Source organism: Hirundo rustica, unplaced genomic scaffold (assembly GCF_015227805.2).
Source record: "Hirundo rustica isolate bHirRus1 unplaced genomic scaffold, bHirRus1.pri.v3 scaffold_131_arrow_ctg1, whole genome shotgun sequence".
NCBI lineage: Eukaryota > Metazoa > Chordata > Aves > Passeriformes > Hirundinidae > Hirundo > Hirundo rustica.
In genome coordinates, this window is record NW_026690219.1 from 1 (window position 1) to 22,034 (window position 22,034).

Here is a 22,034-nt window from a genome sequence, read left to right on the forward strand (position 1 = left end):
GAAAGAAAGACAAGAAAACAGACAGAAAGAAGACAGAAAGGAGAAGAGAGAGAGATAGAAGAAAGAAAGAAAGAAAGAAAGAAAGAAAGAAAGAAAGAAAGAAAGAAAGAAAGAAAGAAAGAAAGAAAGAAAGAAAGAAAGAAAGAAAGAAAGAAAGAAAGAAAGAAAGAAAGAAGCAAAGAAAGAAAGAAAGAAAGAAAGAAAGATAGATAATGAAATCTTGTGATTTCAATGAAGATTAATTGGTCAAGCTTCCGTCTCTTTCCCTGCACTTCATGTCAACCTATTCACCCTGTGTTTTTTACAGGCTTTCAAAATATTCCATTTTCACTTTATGCTTGCATTTCTTCAATTTCTTTTCCTCATCTTTTCTTTACCTTTCTTGCCTGATTTCAGCATTTGAATTGGAGTGCGTTTGTCAGGTGTTGGTCACTGCCCCTGATTTCTCATTATTTTTTATTCACAGTTTTTCTCATCATATCTCCACTCCTGAGCGTTTGTTAGGCTTTGTTCCCTGTTTTCAAGATTTCATTCCCTTTCCCAAAACACTTTCCTGAAGGGAATTAAATCTTGCCATGTCAGTAAAGATAAATTGGGCAAGCTTCCGCCCCTTTCCCTGCACTTCTTGTCATCACATCTAATTTTTTCTTTTCACATTCTTTCAAAATATTCCATTTTTAATTTTAAGCTTGCATTTCTTCAATTTCTTTTCCTCTCTTTCTTTTATTTACCTTTATTACCTGGTGTCGGCATTTGAATTGGAGTATGTTTGGCAAGTGTTGGTCCTTTTCACTGCCCTTGATTTCACCTCAGTCAATTGGGTCTCAATCACTCCTGTTCCAAATTATCTCAGATTTTTTCATTCACTCTGTTTCTCTTCATATCTCTTTTTCTGAGCATTTGCTAGACTTTTTTCCCTCTTTTCAAAATCTCATACCAGTTCCCAAAAAGAAGACTTTCTTTTTGGGAAAATGGAATGAAATCATTCAATGTCAATGAAGATTAATTGGCAAAGCTTCCATCACTTTCAGTGCACTTCTCATCCCATTAACATTGTCCTTTTCACGTGCTTTAAAAATTTTCCCTTTTTCATATTAAGCTTCCATTTCTTAGATTTCTTTCCTCTTCTTCTTTTATTTAATTTTCATGCCTGATGTTAGCATTTGAACTGAGTACTTTTTGCAAGTGTTGGTCCTTTTCAGTGCCCCTCATTTCATCTCAATCCATTTGGTCTCCATCACTCCGGTTCTAAATTTCCTAGGTTGTTTCCATTTGCACTCTTTCTCATCATATCTCCTTTCATGAGCGTATCTTAAACCTTGTTCCCTGTTTTCAATTTCAATGAAGATTAATTGGACAAGCTTCCGTCCCTTTCCCTGCATTTCTTCTCATCCTATTCACTTAGTGCTTTTCAGGTGCTTTCAAAATTTTCTCTTTTTCACTTAAGGCTTGCATTTCTTCACTTTTTATTCCTCTCCTTCTTTTATTTCCATTTTTTTTGACTGATTGCAGCATTTGAATTGGAGTACTTTTGGGAAATGTTTGTCCTTTTCAGTGCCCCTCATTTCATCTAAGTCCATTTGGTCTCAATCACTCTGGTTCCAAATTTTCTCGGTTGTTTTCATTCGTATTCTTCCTCATAATGTCTCCTCTCCTGAGCGTTTATTAGACTTTGTTCCCCGATTTCAAGATTTCATTCTCTTTCCAGAAAGAAAGACATTGCCTTGGGGAAAGGGAATGAAATCTTGCGATTTCAATGAAGATTTATTGGGCAAGCTTTCTTCCCTTTCCCTGCATTTCTTCTCCTCCCATCCACTTCTTACTTTTCACATGCTTTCAAAATTTGCCAATTTTCTTTTTAAGCTTGCATTTCTTCAATTTCTTTTCCTCTCCTTCTTTTATTTGCCTTTCTCACCTGATGTTAGCATTTGAATTGGAGTCGGTTTGGCAAGTGTTGGTCCTTTTCACCGCCCCTCCTTTCATCTCAGTCCACTTGGTCTCAATAAGTCTGGTTCCAAATTTTCTTGATTATTTTCATTTGCACTCTTTCTCATGTGGTCTCCTTTCTTGAGCATTTTTTAGGCTTTGTTCCCTGTTTTCAAGATTTTATTCCCTTTCCCAAAAGGAAGACATTGCCTTGGGGAAAGGGAATGAAATCTTGTGATATCAGTGAAGATTCATTGGGCAATCTTCCATCCCTTTCCCTGCACTTCTTCGCATCCCATCCACTATTTATTTTTCACGTGCTTTCAAAATATTCCCATTTTCACTTTAAGCTTCCATTTTTTCAATTTCTTTTCCTCTCTTACTTTTATTTCTATTTCTTTCCTAATATTAACATTTGAATTGGAGTACATTTGGCAAGTGTTGGTCCTTTTCAGTGTCCCTCATTTTATCTCAGTCCATTTGGCCTCAATCTCTCCAGTTCTAAATTATCTCAGTTGTTTTCGTTCCCTCTCTTTCTCATCATATCACCTCTCCTGAGCGTTTGTTAGACTTTGTTCCCTGTTTTCAAGATTTCAATGAAGATTATTTGGGCAAGCTTCAATCCCATTTCCAGCACTCCTTCTCATCCCATTCACTTTATGCTTTTTACAAGCTTTCAAAATTTTCCCTTTTTCATTCTAAGCTTGTGTTTCTTCAATTTCTTTTTCTCTGCTTCTTTTATTTACTTTTCTTGCCTCATTGCAGCATTTGAATTGCTGTATTCTGGCAAGTCTTGGTCCTTTTCACTGCCCCTCCTTTCATCTCAGTCCACTTGGTCTCGAAAACTCTGGTTCCATATTTTCTTGGTTATTTTAATTTGCATTATTTCTCATCATGTCTCCTTTCCTGTGTGTTTATTAGATTTTGTTTCCTATTTTCAAGATTCCATTCTCTTTCCGGAAACGAAGACTTTCCTTTCGATAAGGGAATGAAATCTTGCGATTTCAATGAAGAATTATTGTGCAAGCTTCCATCCCTTTCCCTGCACTTTTTCTCATCCCATTCCCTTTGTGCTTTTCATGTGCTTTCAAAATTTTCCATTTTTCATTTTATGCTTGCATTTCTTCAATTTCTTTCTTCTTCTTCCTTTCTTTCCATTTCTTGCCTGATTGTACCATTTGAATTGGAGTACATTTTTGAAGTGTTGGTCCTTTTCAGTGCCCCTCATTTCATCTCAGTCCATTTCATCTTATTCACACCGTTTAGAAATTTTCTCAGTAGTCATCATTCGCACTGTTTGTCACCATATCTCCTTTGCTGACTGTCTATTAAATTTTCTTCTCTGTTTTCATGATTTCCAGGAAGATAACTTGGAGAAGCTTCAATCCCTTGCCCTGCACTTCTTGTCATCACATTCACTTTTTGCTTTTCATGTGCTTTCAAAATATTCCCTTTTTCATTTTAAGCTTGCATTTCCTCAATTTCTTTTACTCTCCTTTATTTCCCTTTATTGCCTGATTGCAGCATTTGAATTGGAGTACTTTTGGCAAGTGTTGGTCCTTTTCAGTGCCCCTCATTTCACCTCAGTCCATTTGGTCTCAATCGCTCCATTGCCAAATTTTCTTGGTTGTTTTCATTCGCACTGTTTCTCGTCATATCTCCTTTCCCGAGTGTTTGTTAGACTTTGTTCCTTGTTTTCAAGATTTCATTCCCTCTCCCGAAAGGAAGAGGTTTTGTTCAGGAAAGGGAATGAAATCTTGCAATTTCAATGAAGATTAATTGGGCAAGCTTCTGTCCCTTTCCCTGCACTTCTTGTCATCCCATTCACTTTTTGCTTTTCACGGGCTTTCAAAATTTTCCCTTTTTCATTTTAAGCTTGCATTTCTTCAATTTCATTTTCTCTCCTTCCTTCCTTTATTTCCACTTCTCACCTGGTTGCAGCATTTGAATTGGAGTATGTTTGGCAAGTGTTGGTCCTTTTCAGTGCCCTTCATTTCATCTCAGTCTATTTGGTCTAAATCACTCCCATTCCCAGTTTTCTCCTTTTTTTTTTTAATTTGCATTGTTTCCAATCATATTTCTATTCCTGAGCGATTGCTCAACGTGTTCTCTATTTTCAAAATTTCAGTGAGTGTTACTTGGGAAGCTTTTGTCCTTTTCCTTGCACTTCTTGTCATCCCATTGGATTTTGGCTTCTCATATGCTTTCAAAATTTTTTTTTTTTTCATTTTAACCTTACATTTCTTCAGTTTTTAATCTTCTCCTTCCATTATTTCAATTTCTTGCCTGATGTCAGAATCTGATTTGTACTAACTGTGACAAGTGTTGGTCCTTTTCAGTGCCCCTCATTTTATCTCAGTCCATTTGGTCACAATCACTCCTGTCCCAAATTTTCTCGGTAGTTTTCATTCGCACAGTTTCATCATATATCATTATCTGAGCGTTTGTTCGACTTTTTTTCTCTGTATTAAAGATTTCATTCCCTTTCTTGAAGGGACAACTTTCCTTTTGGATACCGAATGCCATCTTGCCATTTCAATGAAGATTAATTGGGCAAGCTTCTGTCCCTTTCGCTGCACTTCTTGTCATCCCATCCATTTTTGAATTTTCACGTTGTGTGTGAATTTTCCCTTTTTCCTTTTAAGCTTGCTTTTTTATCAATTTCTTTTCTTCTCTTTCTTTTATTTACCTTTCTTGCCTGATTTCAGCATTTGAATTGGAGTACTTTTGGAAAATGTTGGTCCATTTCAGTGCCCCTCATTTCATCTCAGTCCATTTGGTTTCAATTATTCTGGTTCAAAATTTTCCCATAGTTTTCATTCACACTCCTTTGCAGCATATCTCATTTCCTGGGCATTTATTAAACATTGTTCTCTTTTTTCAAGATTTCAATGAAGATTACTTGTGCAAGCTGCTGACCCTTTCCCTGTACTTCTTGTCATCCCATTCACTTTTCTCTTTTTACATGCTTTCAAAATATTCCCTTTTTCAATTTAAGGTTGAATTTCTTCTATGTCTTTTCCTCTCCTTCCTTTTTTTTTCCATTTCTTGCCTGATTTCAGCTTTTGAATTGGAGCACTTTTATCAAGTGTTGGTCCTTTTCACTGCCTCTCATTTCATCTCAGTCCATGTGGCCTCTCTCACTCTGGTTCCAGATTTCCTTGGTTTTCATTTGCACTGTTTCTCATCATATCTCCTTTCCTGAGTTAGCCTTTGTTCCCTATTTTCAAGATTTCAGAGAAAAGACTTCCTTTCAGGAAAGGAAATGTAAACTTGCAATTTCAATGAAGATTAATTGGGCAAGCTTCCATCCCTCTCCCTGCACTTCTTGTCAGCCAATTCAATTTTTGATATTCACATGCAAAAATTTTTTGATTTTTCGATTTTTAATTCAAGCTTGCATTTCTTCAAGATCTTTTCCCCTCCTTCCTTTATTTCTATTTCTAGACTGATTACAGCATTTGAATTGGAGTAATATTGGCAAGTGTTGGTCCATTTCACTGCCCCTCATTTCATCATCCCTACCTCTCCCAACTATCACTAAACCCCTCAGACTTTAATTCTCAGTTTACATTGGAGCTTGCCAGGGCCCCACCACCCTCCCAGGGAACAAGTCCATCCCCACATCCCAGCTCACCTTGCCTCCCAGCAGCATCAAGACATTGCCTGTGTCCTGGCGCTGCAGGCCCTTGCCAAGAGTCTCTCCCAGCCAGCAATTCCTGCTCTTCCCTGCTCTGGGCCACAAGCTGCAAGTTCATTTGCTCCCTGGGCCACTGGCCCAGCCCCAAGCCAGGGCTGGGACCTTTCCCCAGAGCTCTGTGGCCACTGCAATGCTCACAGCTCTGAGGCTGCTGCAGCTCCAGGAGACATTGGACATCGCTCCAAGAGGATGCCCAGGCTGCCACTCTTGGCCTGTCTGTGCAGGGCAGGGGCCTGCACTCCATGATCCTGCTGCCTCTTATTACGATCTGCTCATACAAGCGAGGGTCGTGATGGTTTGTTTACTGATCTCAGAGTGCAAAACACAGCACAGAGGGGATTTCAGTATGAATCAAAACAAATGCACTTTTTATTGATTGCCCATAGCAAATGTGATAGAGGGATTAGGAGTGAGAGAAAGAGATAGGGAAAGAGAGAGAGGAAAAAGGGGATATAGCTACCAAAGGTGGAGATGAAATCCTCATGTTCCAGTTGATGGGTGCGTCTTTCACGCTGGGGAGAGTCTATTTTAAAATCTCTGGTTTACTCAGGGGTTTTTCTTATAGTCCTCCATTGCGGGAGAAACAAGTAATACAAATAAGTCTATTGAAGCCACTGAGGGGGAACAGGTAGTCCATGTTCTCAGCAGTAAGCGAGAGCCATTATCTTCTTGGTCCAACGACCACGCCTGCAGGCAAACATCTCGCTTTGGTTAAGTCAGCCCCACTCCCCGTACTGGGGTTATAGGGGTCTCTTGTCTCAGTCCTTGAGAGGGGCTTTGTACAGAGGTCTCAGTCTCAGTCCTTGAGAGGGGGCTTTGATCTCTGTCTGTCACGGTGGTTGTGGAGCAGATGAGGGATCTTCTGTGGGGGACCACCAAAGTTACCCCAGAAAGTCGACTTGGCCAAGAGGTGGGGAAATTCAAAGGCTATTGTCGTGAAGCCAGGAGCATGAAGCAGGTAGTAATGTCAGGTACAGAACTGCCATTACACTGCTCAAAGCCAGTGTACCGTGGCGTGGTGACACAGGAAAATGCATCTGCAGACGATTGGCAAGCATCCACCTCGAGCAGGCCAGAACTGCAGTGGGGTCCTCGGGGTCCTTATGACGATTGTGAGGCAAATGAGGGGATCTTCAGACTGACTCTTACACCACCCCGTGACTCATGATTTTCTTTAAGGGAGCTTTATAATGTCCTTGCGAAGTCTTCAGGACTCGTCAACATTGGTAGTATATCCCAAAGAACTGAGACAGTATGGAGAGAGAGAGAGAGAGAGAGAAAGAAGGGAAAGGAAAACAGAAAGGGAAAAGGAAAAAATAAACAAATATCTAATTATTAAACAGATCATAAATAATCAAAGCAATTATAACAATCAGTGTTAATTAAAATAATTCTTTCAAAACAAATCACAAATAATCAAAAGTTATTTTCCTGAGATTACAAAAGAAAATAATTTCAAAACATACATTCAAATTTTATAATTGCCTTGTGTCAATAGCCTTGGGGATGTCCATAGGGGAGAGGACTTCTGCCAGGTTATGAGCATTAATTATGGATGTCAACCGTGTTAACCGTTTCATCATTCTCCAGTTCATAATGAATAAAATTGCTGATAAAACAAAACCAGTTAAAACTAAAATCAAAAGGACAATGATGGAATGACACAATTTGTTCAAGACACTTGTGGCAGTAGGTGACCACCCAAAAAGTGTATCCCACCTCCTGTGCTCGACATCTTTTCTTAACCCTTCTATAATGCAATGTATTTCTTTCACCTTATGATGAACAGTTACCTGGGTTTTCTGTCCGTCTTTCTTGATCTTTTCCAAAATTTCTATTATGTCCTGGTGAAGCAACAATTGCTATACCAAAGTAAGGTTCATTCCAATGGGAGTAGGTGATAGGTTGTGAATCAGTGTGTAATTTGATTGCAAAAGGTAATGAGAGCTAACTGGAACTTTATAAGAAAAATCTCGTCCTGTGATTTTAGTAAAATTGCAAGCACAAAAATTTGAATTATTTTTAGTATATACTACTGCGTTTTCTACAAATAACATATCACAAATAGTTCTAAAGCATGCACAACCATTACCTATATATATAACAACTGTTTCAGAAGCCTCGTTAGGATGAATTTCAAAATGACAGATATTTTGCTCTGTGTCCAGACAAATATCTTGAGCTATAACTGCATTACTTTCACAGATAAACCCTTGTGGTTCTTGGACAATACAGGATTCTAAGTTAACAGTTTGCCATTTCTCACCAATTTGAGGGGCCCATTCCCTAGGCTCTGAAGGGTAGAGAATAGCTCCATCATGATTCAATCCTAATGCAATGATAGGGAATATCAAATGCACTGAGGCACTATGTATGGTGTCCTGGTTTGGAGACAAATTTGGGGGAAAACCCCTGTATAGGATCCCTCCGGGAAGCAAACCCAAGTGGCCCCTCCCTCCAACCGGTCCAGTAAAAAAACTTCTTTGGAGAAAAGTGGAAAAAACTATTTTAATAAACAAATAAAGTGCATACAAGTATAAAGAATGAATAATATGAAACAATAAAACCTCTCCTTCTGAAGTGAGATGGCAAATTGAGAAAGTCCTTGCCATGGGTGTAGCTCGGCTCTCTCTCGGACTCTCCTCAGTCCCAGTCCCTCCGGCGCTGCTGGAAAATGCCGAGGTCCAGGCCCCGGTGGGCCGCAGGTGCAGCCCCCAGTGCTCCCCTGGGTTTTCAGTCCAGAGCAGGTTTAAACCGTTCCAAGAAAAAGGAAAAAACAGTCCAGGGAACTTCTCTGCCCTAGCTAGCTGAAAGTAACTAAAAGCAAAAAAAATCTCTGTCCTGCAGTCTCTCCAAGCCTCCGCCGAACATCCCGGCCAGAGAAGAATGTGGAGGAGTCAGGCAGTTTTCTCAAAACAAACTCCGCGCTTCTCCTTGCTCTTAGAACCAGCCTTAAAGGCACAGGACTCAATATACAGCACAAACAGAGCAGACGATTGGGGATACAAGCATCATAAAGTTACCCTAGGACATATGGTTAACACAAAAGCTGTGGCTGTGTTTGTAATGGGGTTGTAAGTAAAATTCACTAAGTTCCACCAGGATTGGAATTCTCTTTCAAAATCAGTGGCATTGTCCCAAATTATTTTCCAAATTTCAGTAGGAAAAGTGCCTTCTTCACCTTCTCTTATAATAGAGGCAGCAACTGACTGCATCCACAATTGAGCCTGGGTACAGCTGAGGCCAAAGAAACATTGTTTTGTGTAGCACTGAGTGCATCAATTACCAATTTATGGTCATTCACATTTACCTTTTCCCAGTTTGGTAATATGTTTGATAACAACCACTGATGTGTTCCCAAAGCCAAGAAGAATGACCGTAGTGGTTGTTGTAATTTAGTCAAGCCTCAAGTTGTGACAGCCAATTTATTCAGTATTTCTTCTGAATCAATACTATTTAGAATTCCCAATCCTGTTCCCATAACACCAGTTATGTCTCTAAGTGTCTGCTTTTTAAAAGAGTTCCACTTTCACAACCAGGCTGTCCAGCCTTCAAAGGAAGTCTGCAAGAAAGGTGAACAAGCTGGCTGAATTTCTGAGACATTATTTTGCATCAGCAATTTGACTTCCTTAAGAGACCATGCTGGATTGAACAGTATTTATTGTTGTCCTGTCTTCCTAATTATATATGGTCCGATTTCAGAAATTCTCGGGCTAAGCCTAACCGGTGGTTGGGCTGGAGTGATGGTAATATGAGCTGTAGTAAATTGGGCTATAACATTTATTTTAAACTTAAAAGAAAGCCCTTGAGTATTTTTGGCCCAAAGACAAACTACTTCTACAGTTTGTGCTAGTGTGAAATTGTGCCAACAATCCTGCATGCTTGGGTGTGTGCAGACCTCTTTGTGCTTGTATATTTGGTTTGTCAGAACACTGATGGAGGTTGCCTTACTATAGGTGGTTCCATTAATCATTCGACAACCTACACTAATTTTTTCTCCCACTATCCCTTGAAGCTGCCAAGTTTTTTGTTTTTCCCATTCCTGCCTAGTATATACCTGATTTTCATGCATAACAACAGCTGATAGGTTTAAGTCTTTCACATTTCCCATGGAGCTGGTAAAATGAACAAAAGCTTGGGACCAGGGCCATGCAGTATCATATTGAAAAAAGGGGTTTTCAGTCTCTTTCACTTGTTGGGGGGTGACTACTGTACTCAGTGTAGGCTTTGTTATAGGGTTTATCTTAAATTTGTAAACTAGACCTTTAAAACCCAACGGATCCGTCAAGTTATTTAGCCAATGGCATGTCACATAAGTTGATTTGACTAAAACAAAACTATACCAACAATCAGTTTGTTCATTAATACAATCCCTTGTAACTGCAATATTGTTGGTTCTGGGGCCTGAAGTGTAATTACCCACATACTCTTGATGGCAGCACAGGGTAAGGGGAATTTGTTTAGTACAATTCCACTTTTTTTGTAGGGCACAGTTCTGCTGTAGGGATGTACAAATAGTTTTTTCCACCTGCTTCTAAAAAATTTCCAGCAATTGTAATGGAGGAGGCTTTCTCATGGAGAGATCCTTCCACTTTTCTGCATGCTATCATAATTACTTCACCCACTGTTCCACTTAGGGTTTTGATCCACTCCTTCCGATCCCATCCCCACTCATTTAGATGGTATGCCTCAGAGCCATGCTGCACTACAGTTGCTCGGTTCGGATGGTAATCTTTGGGATAAGATCCTAAAACATTTGTGTGCCTGATGATAGCTTCAGACCACGGCCACTCCGAAGAATCCTGGCCATGGTATTGTGGTAGGATGCAGAAAAATATCACCAGTTTTATCATGGTTCAGATGATCCTCATGTCCCTCGGGGTTCTTCTGTAAAAGTAAACAACAGAAAAATCCTGCCACTAGGAGGCAGAAAACGGTTAGAATGATGGAATTATCCAGTGTGGATTTATCCGATGCTCTTTCCCTAGGGCATCAGAGGCTACCCATGCACATTTATTCAGAGGGGTTTTTAGTACTAGGGGTACTTCCCCTACAGTAGGAAGATCCACCAGAACAGGTTGTCCAGGGTAATGTGCAGGATTCTTGGGATCATCAGGTCCCTGTAGTGAAGGAATCATGCTTGGAGCTGTTGGGCAGAAAGCAGTAATTTTGGGACACCCGTTTAGTCCCCATCTAGCATTCACTCCTTTAACTGCTTCCCATAACTGGACATCCCAATTTCCCTCCTGTGGTTTCAGAAGTTGTTTCAAGAGACCATTGGTCCTTTCTATGATCCTGTTAGCTTGAGGGTAGTAAGGGGTGTGAAAAATCCATTTAATTCCTTCACTTTTTGCCCAGTCCTGTACAACTCTAGCAGTGAAGTGGGATCCATTATCAGATTGAATTTCCTGAGGTTTTGGGAATGTTCCAAACCACTCCTGTAAAGGTGATGTCTCGGGGAGCAGCCAGAGTCAGTCACGCTCTTCACAGAAATAATGGTGAATGCTCGTTTATTGAGGGTACACAGGGTTCTTTTATACATATAATTCTTGTGCATAAGCTGTTCACGGGGCATTTTGCTACTTGTTATTGGGTACCTCCTGGTGTCCACGAGCCCTAAGCGGCTATACTATTGGCTAATGTTATCTGCATAAGCATTCCTTTGCAGTTACCTGTTTACAACTTTGTTCAGGGGCCAAAGGCTCGTTCCCAGACTCTTCAACCTTGGAGTGCTAAGGCAAACAGCATTTTCCCAACACTGCAAGGCCTCTCTGTTTCTATCTCCAGAAATCCTTCTACAATTCCTGCTTTTTCTTTTGCACAAGCCAAGCATTAGTTATTGTCTTATGCAACGTATTCTTAATACAAGACATTACACAACTTAGTACTAATAATCCTACTAATACACATAATAATTAAACAAAAACTTGCTTAAAACCAAACTTCAGCCATTCCATAATCCCAAGGCTACTTAACTAATCTCTAAATGCATCATCACTTTAAATCATGTAATTTGTTCTTCATTAATTGCAAATTCTTTGTGAATTGATCCAGAATGGTCAGACAGGTTCATGCAACACATTCCTTCAAACTCTTCACACCTATGGTTATGCACTAAAAGCAAAAATCAATCGCAGTACAGTTTTTCAAAACAGCATGATTAACACTAGTAACATCCACAGATAGCTCATCTAAAATTTGGCTAGTCACATTCAATTCTGACTTTGTCCAGCATGCTATCTGCTTTAATGTGGTCATTGCTCTGGCGGCTGTTGCTCCTGGTATAAACATGGATGTTAACACTGTCCTAGCTCGGGACTAGAATTTAGGATCTTTTATGTCCGTACAGTCCAACTCATCTATAGCATGTTTTCTCTGGGTGACACTTGCTAAGGTTATCAATGAGGTTATGTTAGGGTGAAACAGGGCAAGCTTCCCTAAATAGCATCGGCCCCCATGTGGGCTGGCTGGGACTCCATTCCAAGCACGGTCCCCACATATTAAAAATGTTCCTGGTGGAAGGTGTCACGCTGGTTTGCCAGTCAAATTACATTTGGAATAAAGTTGTTGGTGTACACTGCTACTAGATAGTCAAGCTGAATTTACTGCAGCCCATTTCTGGCTATGTATATTTAGACGCTGCTCTGTGGGGGGCTCAAAGGACACTCAACCTCCCTCACTTCTATTTGTAGAGCTGGCATTCATACATCCAAGGAGGTCTAATTCTTCAGGTGGTGAAGTAAGCGTATCATCAAGTTGCTCTATAATTTTACACTGCCAGCCTCCATCAGCCTGGGTGGCTGAAACCTGACATTCACCCTGTGCTGTTTGCCACAGTAAAATTCAGCATTGTCTCATTTTTCACATAACCTTTAAATTTGTGAGGGCTCCAAAGGGGTGTTCCTATCAAGCAAGTTCTGAATGGGTCCTGGGGATTGGCCAGGATAAGGCAATTAGAATCCTGTTTAGTCACATTGGCAAATGTCACCCATACATTCGTCCTCTTAGACAATTGATGAGCTAATTGAGAAGATCCTGCAACACCTGTTGACACCAAGAGCAAAAGGCACACAACACACAAGAATATCTTACCATGAAGACTTGCCACCTCTCCCTCTCTCTTTTTCTTTTTTTTTCCCCTTAGATAACGTTTATTTTAAAAATAAAATTAATTGACAGATACTACACTATTTTGCATGCTGGGCACCCCTTGGCTCAAAGGACCCTGTTCAGCATGAAACCGCTTTGTCAGCAATGCACGAGTAAAAACCACTTCAGCTTGGCTCTTACTTGGCAGCTGCTGCAGCCACACAACTTAGTAAGATATCTCAGGGTTTTTACCAGCTCAAGTCTTTAGTAAATAAATTCTAAGTGGACACTAAACAAGTATTTCGCTAAGGGATGATGAAAAATTAAAATTAAAAGCAAGTCAGATTGCAGCTGTAATTATACTACATTAGAAACTCCAGTTGGTGGGGATCCATTCACTATATAGAGAGAAATTAGTAATCAAGGTAATTACAAAGACAGAGCATTTGTTTCCTGCATGCTTTCTCAGGCTGGGAACCAACAGAGTTGACTACATGGAGAGTTGACTAGGGTGAACTCGGAATTCACTCTCTCAGGCAGGAGACTAGTTAAGGAGTGTTACTGATAACAAAGAAGAAAAGTTATACAACATTGATTATTATAAATTACTTTGTTCTCATCTGCTTTTAGCATTTGTCTCTTACAAGTCCTCATCCATTCCTGTAGAAACCTAACTCTTTTTCCATTCCCCTGTGGCAGCTCCCATCCCTAGTGGTGGTTCGAGGGCATGGGGCAGCCCTTGATGCGGAACACGTGGATGTGCAGGTGGGCAGCAATTTGGATGCACACGCTGACACAGTATCAGAGCAGGTCAGACAGGGACAGGATCAGGGCAATCCAGAGGACAATATACTTATCAATAAAGCTGTTAAAACATTTGGTCAAGGAACAGCAATGCTGGGCCTATGAATGCTGTGTTATATAAATACATTTCACTCTTGGTCATGTGGGCAACCACCAGTTTATTTGTGATGTTGGCAGACACAAAGCCAAAAGTCAGGATGTAGAGGCAGAGATGCCTCTCAAAGAGCTGCACAGTAGATTTCTTGTAGATCATTGCAGCCAAGGCAATCACAGAGCCAATATGGAGAAAAGGTGAGAGGACACTTGTTCCTGCTAGAGTGGATCTATTTTTGCCAGCTCCAGTTTGTACAGGAGAATATGGTTCCTGCCACAGTACAAGGAGCTGGGAGTATTTTCACCTGAATGCTCAGTCTTGGAATCAGAGATTGCTAAAAAGGTGGTCCTCCAATCACTGTCAGTAAATGCATGATTATTGTGAAGATTTGTATTTCAGTCATATCAATCATGCCGAAGCGCAGCATTCCCGAGACGTACATCTGTCAGTGTGCGCAGTAAAACATGAATGTCACAGCAAAACAACAGAAGAACATCCAATCAGGGTTGGTGCTCAGCTGCACAACAATACAAGTTCCTAAAACCACAAAGACTGTGGACAATGAATCACAGCCATGATTAAAAAGCTCTCCTAACGGAGTGCTGCTATTTGTCATTCTTGCTTGTTTTCCATCTCTAGCATCTAGGGACTGGGAGGTGAAAAGACCACAGGCACAAGCAATGAATGTCCAGGAAGGCGCCTGCCCTGTATCTGTTGGGCAGTAACATACTAACAACAGGGATGTAAATATATTTATTAACAGTCTGATGATGGTGATCAGACTGGGGGCAGTCCAGGCTGGAGAATTGATATCTGCAGTATGAATCCGATCTAACATTGTTCGAGCAGTTTCAGATTTCAAGCCATGCTCCTTTATTGGTTTTGTTGGGTTTTTTTTTGCCTGTTGCAAAATTTTCCATTCATGCTGCTCACACACAGGATTGCCATCTCTGAACACGACAGGACACGCTACAGGACATGCCATGTGTCCTGCGGGTTCCCACTGTCCTTCCAGTATAACATCACATATAATGTTTGACCATCGAGTCACAGGGGGGGCAGGCAAAGGCATTGCCTGGGGACTGCTTTGTGCAGTTTGTTCTAGCAATTGTTGCATTGGAGTTAACTGGGAGCTGAAAGATGTTGGCTCCTGATTTTTAGCATTTATTGTAGATAGTTCTTGGGCTTTTTCCAGTAGCAGCTTGGTTGCTGCTTGCCCTCGCTCCTTCAGGCGCTGCATCACTGCCTGAATTTGATCAGTCAGTTCTTTTAAACCAATCGTGGGTTCTGCTGGGGGTTCTGCTCCATCATCGAGGACCTCCTCTAATTTGTTGGCAGTGGAACATTGTCGGGGGAAGGTGGTCGACAGCAGGGGTCACGGGTTCCCCTCTCTTTGTCGACCGGTGTCTCTTCGGGCACAGCCGGGAAAGGGGGGGGCACATGGTATCTGCGTTGCAGGAGCAGCAGCAGCGTGGGAGCGGCGGCGCTGGGGCGGTGCGGACCCCCGGGGGCCTCTTCCTCCTCATCCTGACTTGCTGCGGGGCGGCGGCGCTCGGGTGACAGGGATGGTCCGTGGGTCGGGAGCGGCGAGCCGGGCATCAGCCAGTGACGGTGCCGGGGCGCCCGGAGGTGGTGGGAGGGCACGGCAGGGGCCCCGCAGCACCTCCCCAACTTCACAGCATCGGGGGTTGTTAAATGTCCATTTCCCCGCACCCAGTTAATCAGCTTTTGCAGTACTTTTTCTGCTACTGTTTTTCCTCTCTCAGAGAGTGTAATAATAAGCAACTTCAATGCGGCAGCAAATTCACATTCCATGCTTGCCTCGTCAATGGGGCAGGGAAGTGAATACTCGATCCTTCCACCTTTTTTCAAGAAACTGCCCCCTGCTCCCCTTACCAGCTCAGCCTCGCACTCTTTGCAAGGACGGCGAGCTTCTGCCTCAATGCTGATGCATCTCTCGGCAGATCAGCGTCTGACCGCTATTTTCTGGAGGTCTCACCTCAATGCAGCTGCATCTGTCGGTGAGTTCAGTGTCCAACTGCTCAGCGTCCCACCGCTAATTTCTCTCCGGGTTGTCACCCCAAGGTCCCTGTTCAGACGCCAATTGAAGGTGATTTTTGAAAAGAAAGAAAAACAAAACAAAACCAAAACCAAAAACAAAAACAGGGGGAACAGCCAGAGTCAAACACCTTCTTCACAGAAGTAGCGGTGAATGCTCCGTTTATTGAGGGTACACAGGGTTCTTTTATACATATATCATTCTTGTGCACAAGCTGTTCACACGGCATTTTACTACTCGCTATTGGCTAGTGTTATCTGCATAAGCATTCCTTTGCAGTTACCTGTTTATACTTTGTTGAGCGAAAAAGCTGGTTCTCAGGCTCAGTGTCCTGGTTCTCAGGCTCATCGTCCTTGACAGTGCTAAAACAACAGAACTTTCCCAGCATTGTCAGGCCTCTCTGTGTCTGTCTCCAAAAATCCTGATACACACCCTCACTCCTGGCCCAGGGCAGGGCTGCAGTGCTCTTGGTGGCACCTTGGGCTTGGCACACACTTGAGGAGGTTGTCTGTTTTCACTGGGGAAACTCAGGAGTTTTAGATTGCTTCAAAAATAGAAGAAGAAAAACACCTCTTTTGGTTGTGTGCAGCCAGTTCTCTGAGCAAAGATGGTTCCAGGTGAGTGAGGAGAGACAGGAGGGGGCTGGATGATGTGGAGCAAGGTTGTCCACACTGGGTCACACCTCAAGGCACAGCTTCTCTGAGCAGACCAGACCTCCTGAGGAGACTCCCTGGATCAATATCAATCAATGAATTCTGTACTCACCTCTGGTCTAAAGAGAAAACCTCACCCATGAAAATAGGAATACATATTTCTTAGAAGTTCTTTGAAATATTTCCCATAATTCTAGGAAAAAAGACTTCATAATGAACTGTGCCAGACCAGAGGGAAATCAAGGCAGAACCATGGTTTATCAGGACTTGTGTGATCCTAATGAGCCCTGTGGTGCATTTGGTGCTGAGCCCTGGAACCTCAGGGCCTGAGAGGAGATTGCACAAACCTTTCCAGGAGTCAAAGTCAGAAGAAAAACCCAAAGTGTTCTGAGGCATCAATGGGTCCCACTGAAGTCCATCCCAAACACAGGCTCCTCATGGAGTCCATGACAGAGAGAACTGGAGGCCAGAACTGCACAAAAACCTATCAGAGACTCAGTGAGGGAAGGAAAATCCAAAGTACCTTAAACACCTTGAGTATCTCAAAGCATTAATGAGCCCCACTGAGTGTTGTTACAGGCTAAGAATCTCTAGGGACTCATTAAAGCAGAAACTTAGAGGCCGTGATTTAAGAACCCTCTCAGATTCAGTGTCAAAAAAAGGTCCTTAATAAATCTTGAGTATCCTGAAGTATTAATGAGCTCCACTGAGTGTTTTTACGGACTAAGAATCCCAAGGGACTTATTAAAGTAGATAATTGGAGGCAGTGATGGCACAAACTTCTCATAGAGTCAGTTTTAAAAGGGAAACACCAAGTACCTTAAAAGAACTGAAGTACCTTGAAGCATTAATGAGCCCCACTTTCTGTCATTAATGATAAAGCCTCTCAAGGGACTCATTACAGCAGATAATTGGAGGCCATCATTGCAGAAACCTCTCAGAGACTCCAAGGCAAAAGCAAAACCCAAAGTCCTTTGAAGAACCTGCAGTCCCTGGGAGCATTCAGGAGCCCCCCAGGGCCATTGCTGACCAAGGCTCCCCAGGGACTCCTTCCAGCAGATCCTTGAGGCCACTGGGATGTGAGGGGGATGCTGAGGGCAGCACAAGGGGCTGACAGTGCCCAGCCTTGCTGGGGCTGTGCCAGGAGGCCCCAGGGCCTCAGGACAAGGTGTCTCCTCACAGCCCTTGGTGGCACAGAGGCTGCTGTGCCCCAGGACACCAAGACTTGGCTTCTCTTTGTCCCCACCTGTCATCACTGCCTCCAGTTCTCTGCTCTGCCTGGGGCCTGGGGACACTTTCTCTGTCCTGTCCCTCAGTGGGACCCATTAAAACTTCAAGAAACTTTGGAGTTGGATTCTGACTGGGAATTCTTGAGAGGTTTCTTCAGCTCCCTCTCAGGGACTGATGTTCAGGGCCCCAGCACAAAGCCCCGAGAGGGTCATTAAAGTCCTTGTGCTGTGTCTGTGCTGCTGAGCTGGGCCGGGCTCCTGGCACAGAGGCAGCTCCTGGCAAGGGCAGCGCTGCAGAGAGACAGCTCTGCCCAGGAGCAGCTCCTGAGCACAGCCCAGCAGGGCTGGGGCACTGCCTGCAGCCACCCCGGGCACAGCACACAGGCACAGAGAGCTTCAATCACTCAGGGCTGGGAAGGAGCTGAGAAGTGACTGCGGGAGAATCACTCCCAGCCCTTGACACAGGAACCTCTGGCTGCAGGACAAGGCAGCTGCAGCTCCTGCAGGGATCTCCTAAAGCTGGAACATCCCAATGCCTACAGACTCTGTGAGTACATTCTCTGATTATCTCTTGTGGAGAGCAGCCAGGGGTGCCCAGGGCTGTCCTGCAGAGCAGGGTCCTGCAGCCCAGGGCACTGTGCTGGGGCAGGGACTCTGCTGCCTGCCAGGGACAGCTCTCAGCCAGCCCTGGGAGCTGCTCCCAGCACTGGAATTGGGGACAAGATCTGGGTGGAAGGAGACAGCTGGTAAGGAGTGGAAGTGTTCTCCTTGTGTGCTGAGGATGCTGCATTGTTCAGGACTGCTCCCAGCATGACATTTAACTGCAGAACATTTCCAAGTAGATTATACAGGGAGCACAGCAAGGCAGAGGCTGCATAAAAGAGAAAATCCTACTTTTTTAATCTACTGCTCTGTGTTGCTTGGATGGAAAATTGCACATAGGTATTCATCTCTCAGTTCAGGCTGAGAAAAATCAAACAATTTTCTCTCAGATCTTAATAAACCAGGCAGTGACAGAAATCAGCAGAGGGTCCCTTGCAGGCAGCACCAGTGTCGCTTTTCCAGCCTCCTCAGGGTTGCTCTGAGGTTGCCATCAGAGCCTGCAGAGCCAGAGCTGCCCCTGGGCAGTGCCTGAGCTGGGAGGGCTCTGCAGGGCAGAGCTGAGCCCCCAGGGCTGGGCTGGGCTCTGGCAGCACTGGCAGGGCCCAGCCCTGGGCACAGGGAAGCAGCTGCAGGCAGGGACAGCTCCAGGCAGCAGAGCCCTGGGCAGGCAGTGGGGGGAAAGTGCCACCAAGCTGTGCTGGGATATTGAAAGTCCTCTCCAGACCAAACTATTCCATGATTACTTTATTTACAGATCCCCATGCCAAGACACTGCAAATGGGGTGTCCCAGCTCCCTCTGCCCCAAGGAGCTCTGGGCAGGGCAGGCTGGAGGCTGGGAATGAGCTGACTCTCCTCCAGCAGTGCCATGGACAGGACCCTGGGTGTGTCCTGGGGATGCCATCCAAGCTGTGAGCTGCCTCCAGGGGACACTGGGGGACAGGAGTGTCCTTGGCCAGGAGTGGGGCTGAGACTCTGAGAAAGGCTGAGCCAGTTTGCTCTGCTGTGGCTCCCTCTGCTCTCAGCTGTGTCAGGCTGATTTTCAGGGGAACACAGGGACTGCCCTGGATCTCAGAAAGGGCAGCTGGGGACAGATGGAGTGACAGAGCAGCTCCCCTCACCCTTCACTGAGTTACAGCCAATGCTCTTGCCTTGCACAGTTCTCTCTGATCTCCCTGGGCACAGCAGGAAACCCTCTCCAGCTGCCTTTGGCCATCACCGTTCCTTAGCCCTGGCACAGGAGATGCTGCCAAGCTCCTCTGCCTCAGGAGCAGTTTGGGCTGATGAAGTCCAAGCCCAGGACTGGCCCCTGTCCCTGTTCCCATGACCCCAGTGCTGCAGAGCAGAGCTGACCCCTCGGTGTCCATGGGCAGAGCCCCTGCTCATCACAGCAACGGGGCCAGATCCCAGCAGAGCTCCAGGCACAGGGCTGAAGGAAGGGCTCTGAGAAAAGGAAAATTGGGTGGTACAGAGCAGCAGGGGCAAAGCTGGGAGAAAGTGTTTGGGCATTGCTCACCAAATCCCCTCTCTTTCCTTCTTCAACAGGACTCCATGGCCAGAGTGAAGAAATGTCCAACAGCAGCTCCATCAGCCACTTCCTCCTGCTGGCATTGGCAGACACGCGGCAGCTGCAGCTCCTGCACTTCTGCCTCTTCCTGGGCATCTCCCTGGCTGCCCTCCTGGGCAACGGCCTCATCATCAGCGCCGTAGCCTGCGGCCACCTCCTGCACACGCCCATGTTCTTCTTCCTGCTCAACCTGGCCCTCACCGACCTGGGCTCCATCTGCACCACTGTCCCCAAAGCCATGCACAATTCCCTCTGGGACACCAGGACCATCTCCTACACAGGATGTGCTGCACAGCTCTTTGTCTTTCTGTTCTTCATCTCAGCAGAGTATTTCCTCCTGACCATCATGTGCTATGACCGCTACGTGTCCATCTGCAAACCCCTGCACTACGGGACCCTCCTGGGCAGCAGAGCTTGTGCCCACATGGCAGCAGCTGCCTGGGCCAGTGCCTTTCTCAATGCTCTGCTGCACACGGCCAATACATTTTCCCTGCCCCTGTGCCATGGCAATGTTTTGGGCCAGTTCTTCTGTGAAATCCCACACATCCTCAAGCTCTCCTGCTCAAAATCCCACCTCGGGGAAGTGGGACTTCTTGCTGTAAGTTCCTGTATAGGACTTGGCTGTTTTGTGTTCATTGTTTTCTCCTATGTGCAGATCTTCAGGGCTGTGCTGAGGATCCCCTCTGAGCAGGGACGGCACAAAGCCTTTTCCACCTGCCTCCCTCACCTGGCTGTGGTCTCCTTGTTCCTCAGCACTGTCGTGTTTGCTCATCTGAAGCCCCCCTCCATCTCCTCCCCATCCCTGGATCTGGCCCTGTCAGTTCTGTACTCGATGGTGCCTCCAGCCCTGAACCCACTCATCTACAGCCTGAGGAACCAGGAGCTCAAGGCTGCATTCTGGAGACTGATGACTGGATGGTTTCAGCAACATTAAACTGCTGGGAAATTTCTGCAAATCATTTGTAATAAAAGTCATATTTAATATTCTTGTTGGTTTCATTTTGGAGGTTCTGTTTCTTTTTTTTTTATTTTTTCATATTGTCCAAAAAGAAAGGTCACTCTTTGTGCCATTTCTCATTTTGTTTATCTCCACCTTCCCTGAGGCCACAGACTGCATCAACAAAGGATTACACTCTTGGTGGCTTTAAAGGAACTCAAGGATCTCCCAGCCAAGTTTTCTGCAGAGATCCCCCTTTTGTTCCCTTCTCTGCAGCTGCAGCAGCAATGTCTGTGTGCAGGGCTGGGGGCAGATCAGTGCTGGCACAGCAGCTGTGCCCAGGAGCAGCAGCACTTGGTGTTGCCAGTGCTGCTCCCGTGCCCCTGCCCCGCTGCCCTCCTGGCCCTGGTGTTGCTGTAGGGCCTGAGTGCTCTCGGGGCCGGGCACAGTGCTGGGGGTGGCAGTGCCGGGGCTGCAGCAGGGACAGGCCATGGGCACTGCTGGGGCAGCGCTGACGCCTCAGGGCAGGGCCTGGGGGCTCCAGGCTCCTTGCCCAGGCTCTCTCCAGAACACGCCCAGGCCAATGCTCAGCAGAGAAAAGCCCCGTGAGCAGCCCCAGGGTGGCCGTGGGCAGGCTGGGGGCAAACAGCATGGCTGGGGCTCTGCAAGGTGCCTGGGGGAGATGGGAAGGAGCAGCAGAGCAGGGGCTGATCCATCCCCACTGTGCTGGACACCCCAGGGCAGCGTCCCAGAGCGTCCTCATGCACCTGCCAACAACATCCCCCCTCTGCAGCCCTGGCCTCTCCCCCAGCTCACACAGGTGCCGCATCCTTGCAGGCACAGACACGGCAGCACTGGCTCAGGAGCCCCTGTTTGCACTGCCCAGAGCAGGCGTCAGCACCCCCATGGTGTTGGTGTGGGGAGATGAACCTGAGGGAGCACAAATGCCATCAGCCTCTGGGGCCAGGAAGGGCCAGGGGACAGCAGGGAAACCACTCAGATTTGTGGTGGCCTCTGAATTCATCCAGAAAGTTTGTTCCCATGAGCTGTGAGTTTCCTGTGCCACTGCAGACATTGTTGCTCAGAGCCAGGGCTGCCTGGCAGCCATCCCCAAACTGCCCTCAGCATTTCCTTTGCTTAACCTTGGCTTTCTTTACTCTTTCTTGTGCATATTTCTTCCTCTTGTCCACCCCTGTTCCCTTCCCATCCCATCTCTGGTTGCCCTTTCCTCTCTGGCCCCATTCCCCAGTTCAGTTCCTGCATTCCTGGCACCATGGGAATGTCCCTTGGGGAGCAGGATCATCCTCCAAGTGCTTCAGGAATTGTCTGCAGGCTCCTGCAGTGCCTCATGCTGCTCCCTTGCCAGAGGCACCAC

At 45.1% G+C, this 22,034-nt stretch overlaps 1 protein-coding gene and 1 pseudogene across 1 annotated transcript; one reads left to right on the plus strand and one right to left on the minus strand.

Moving 5' to 3' along the window:
* Positions 1–13,423: 13,423 nt before the first annotated feature.
* LOC120747649 (choline/ethanolaminephosphotransferase 1-like) lies at positions 13,424–14,451 on the minus strand (annotated as a pseudogene).
* Positions 14,452–17,281: 2,830 nt separating this feature from the next.
* On the plus strand, positions 17,282–20,656 carry LOC120747650 (olfactory receptor 14C36-like). Its single transcript, XM_040053677.2, has 2 exons — positions 17,282–18,101; positions 19,701–20,656. The coding sequence occupies exon 2, from the start codon at positions 19,724–19,726 to the stop codon at positions 20,654–20,656; it is 933 nt and encodes a 310-aa protein (XP_039909611.1). The 5' UTR covers positions 17,282–18,101; positions 19,701–19,723.
* Positions 20,657–22,034: the final 1,378 nt, after the last annotated feature.

Coding starts and splice junctions, on each gene's coding strand:
- LOC120747650 (XM_040053677.2), top strand. CDS start 19,724: ATGTCCAACAGCAGCTCCATCAGCCACTTCCTCCTGCTGGCATTGGCA.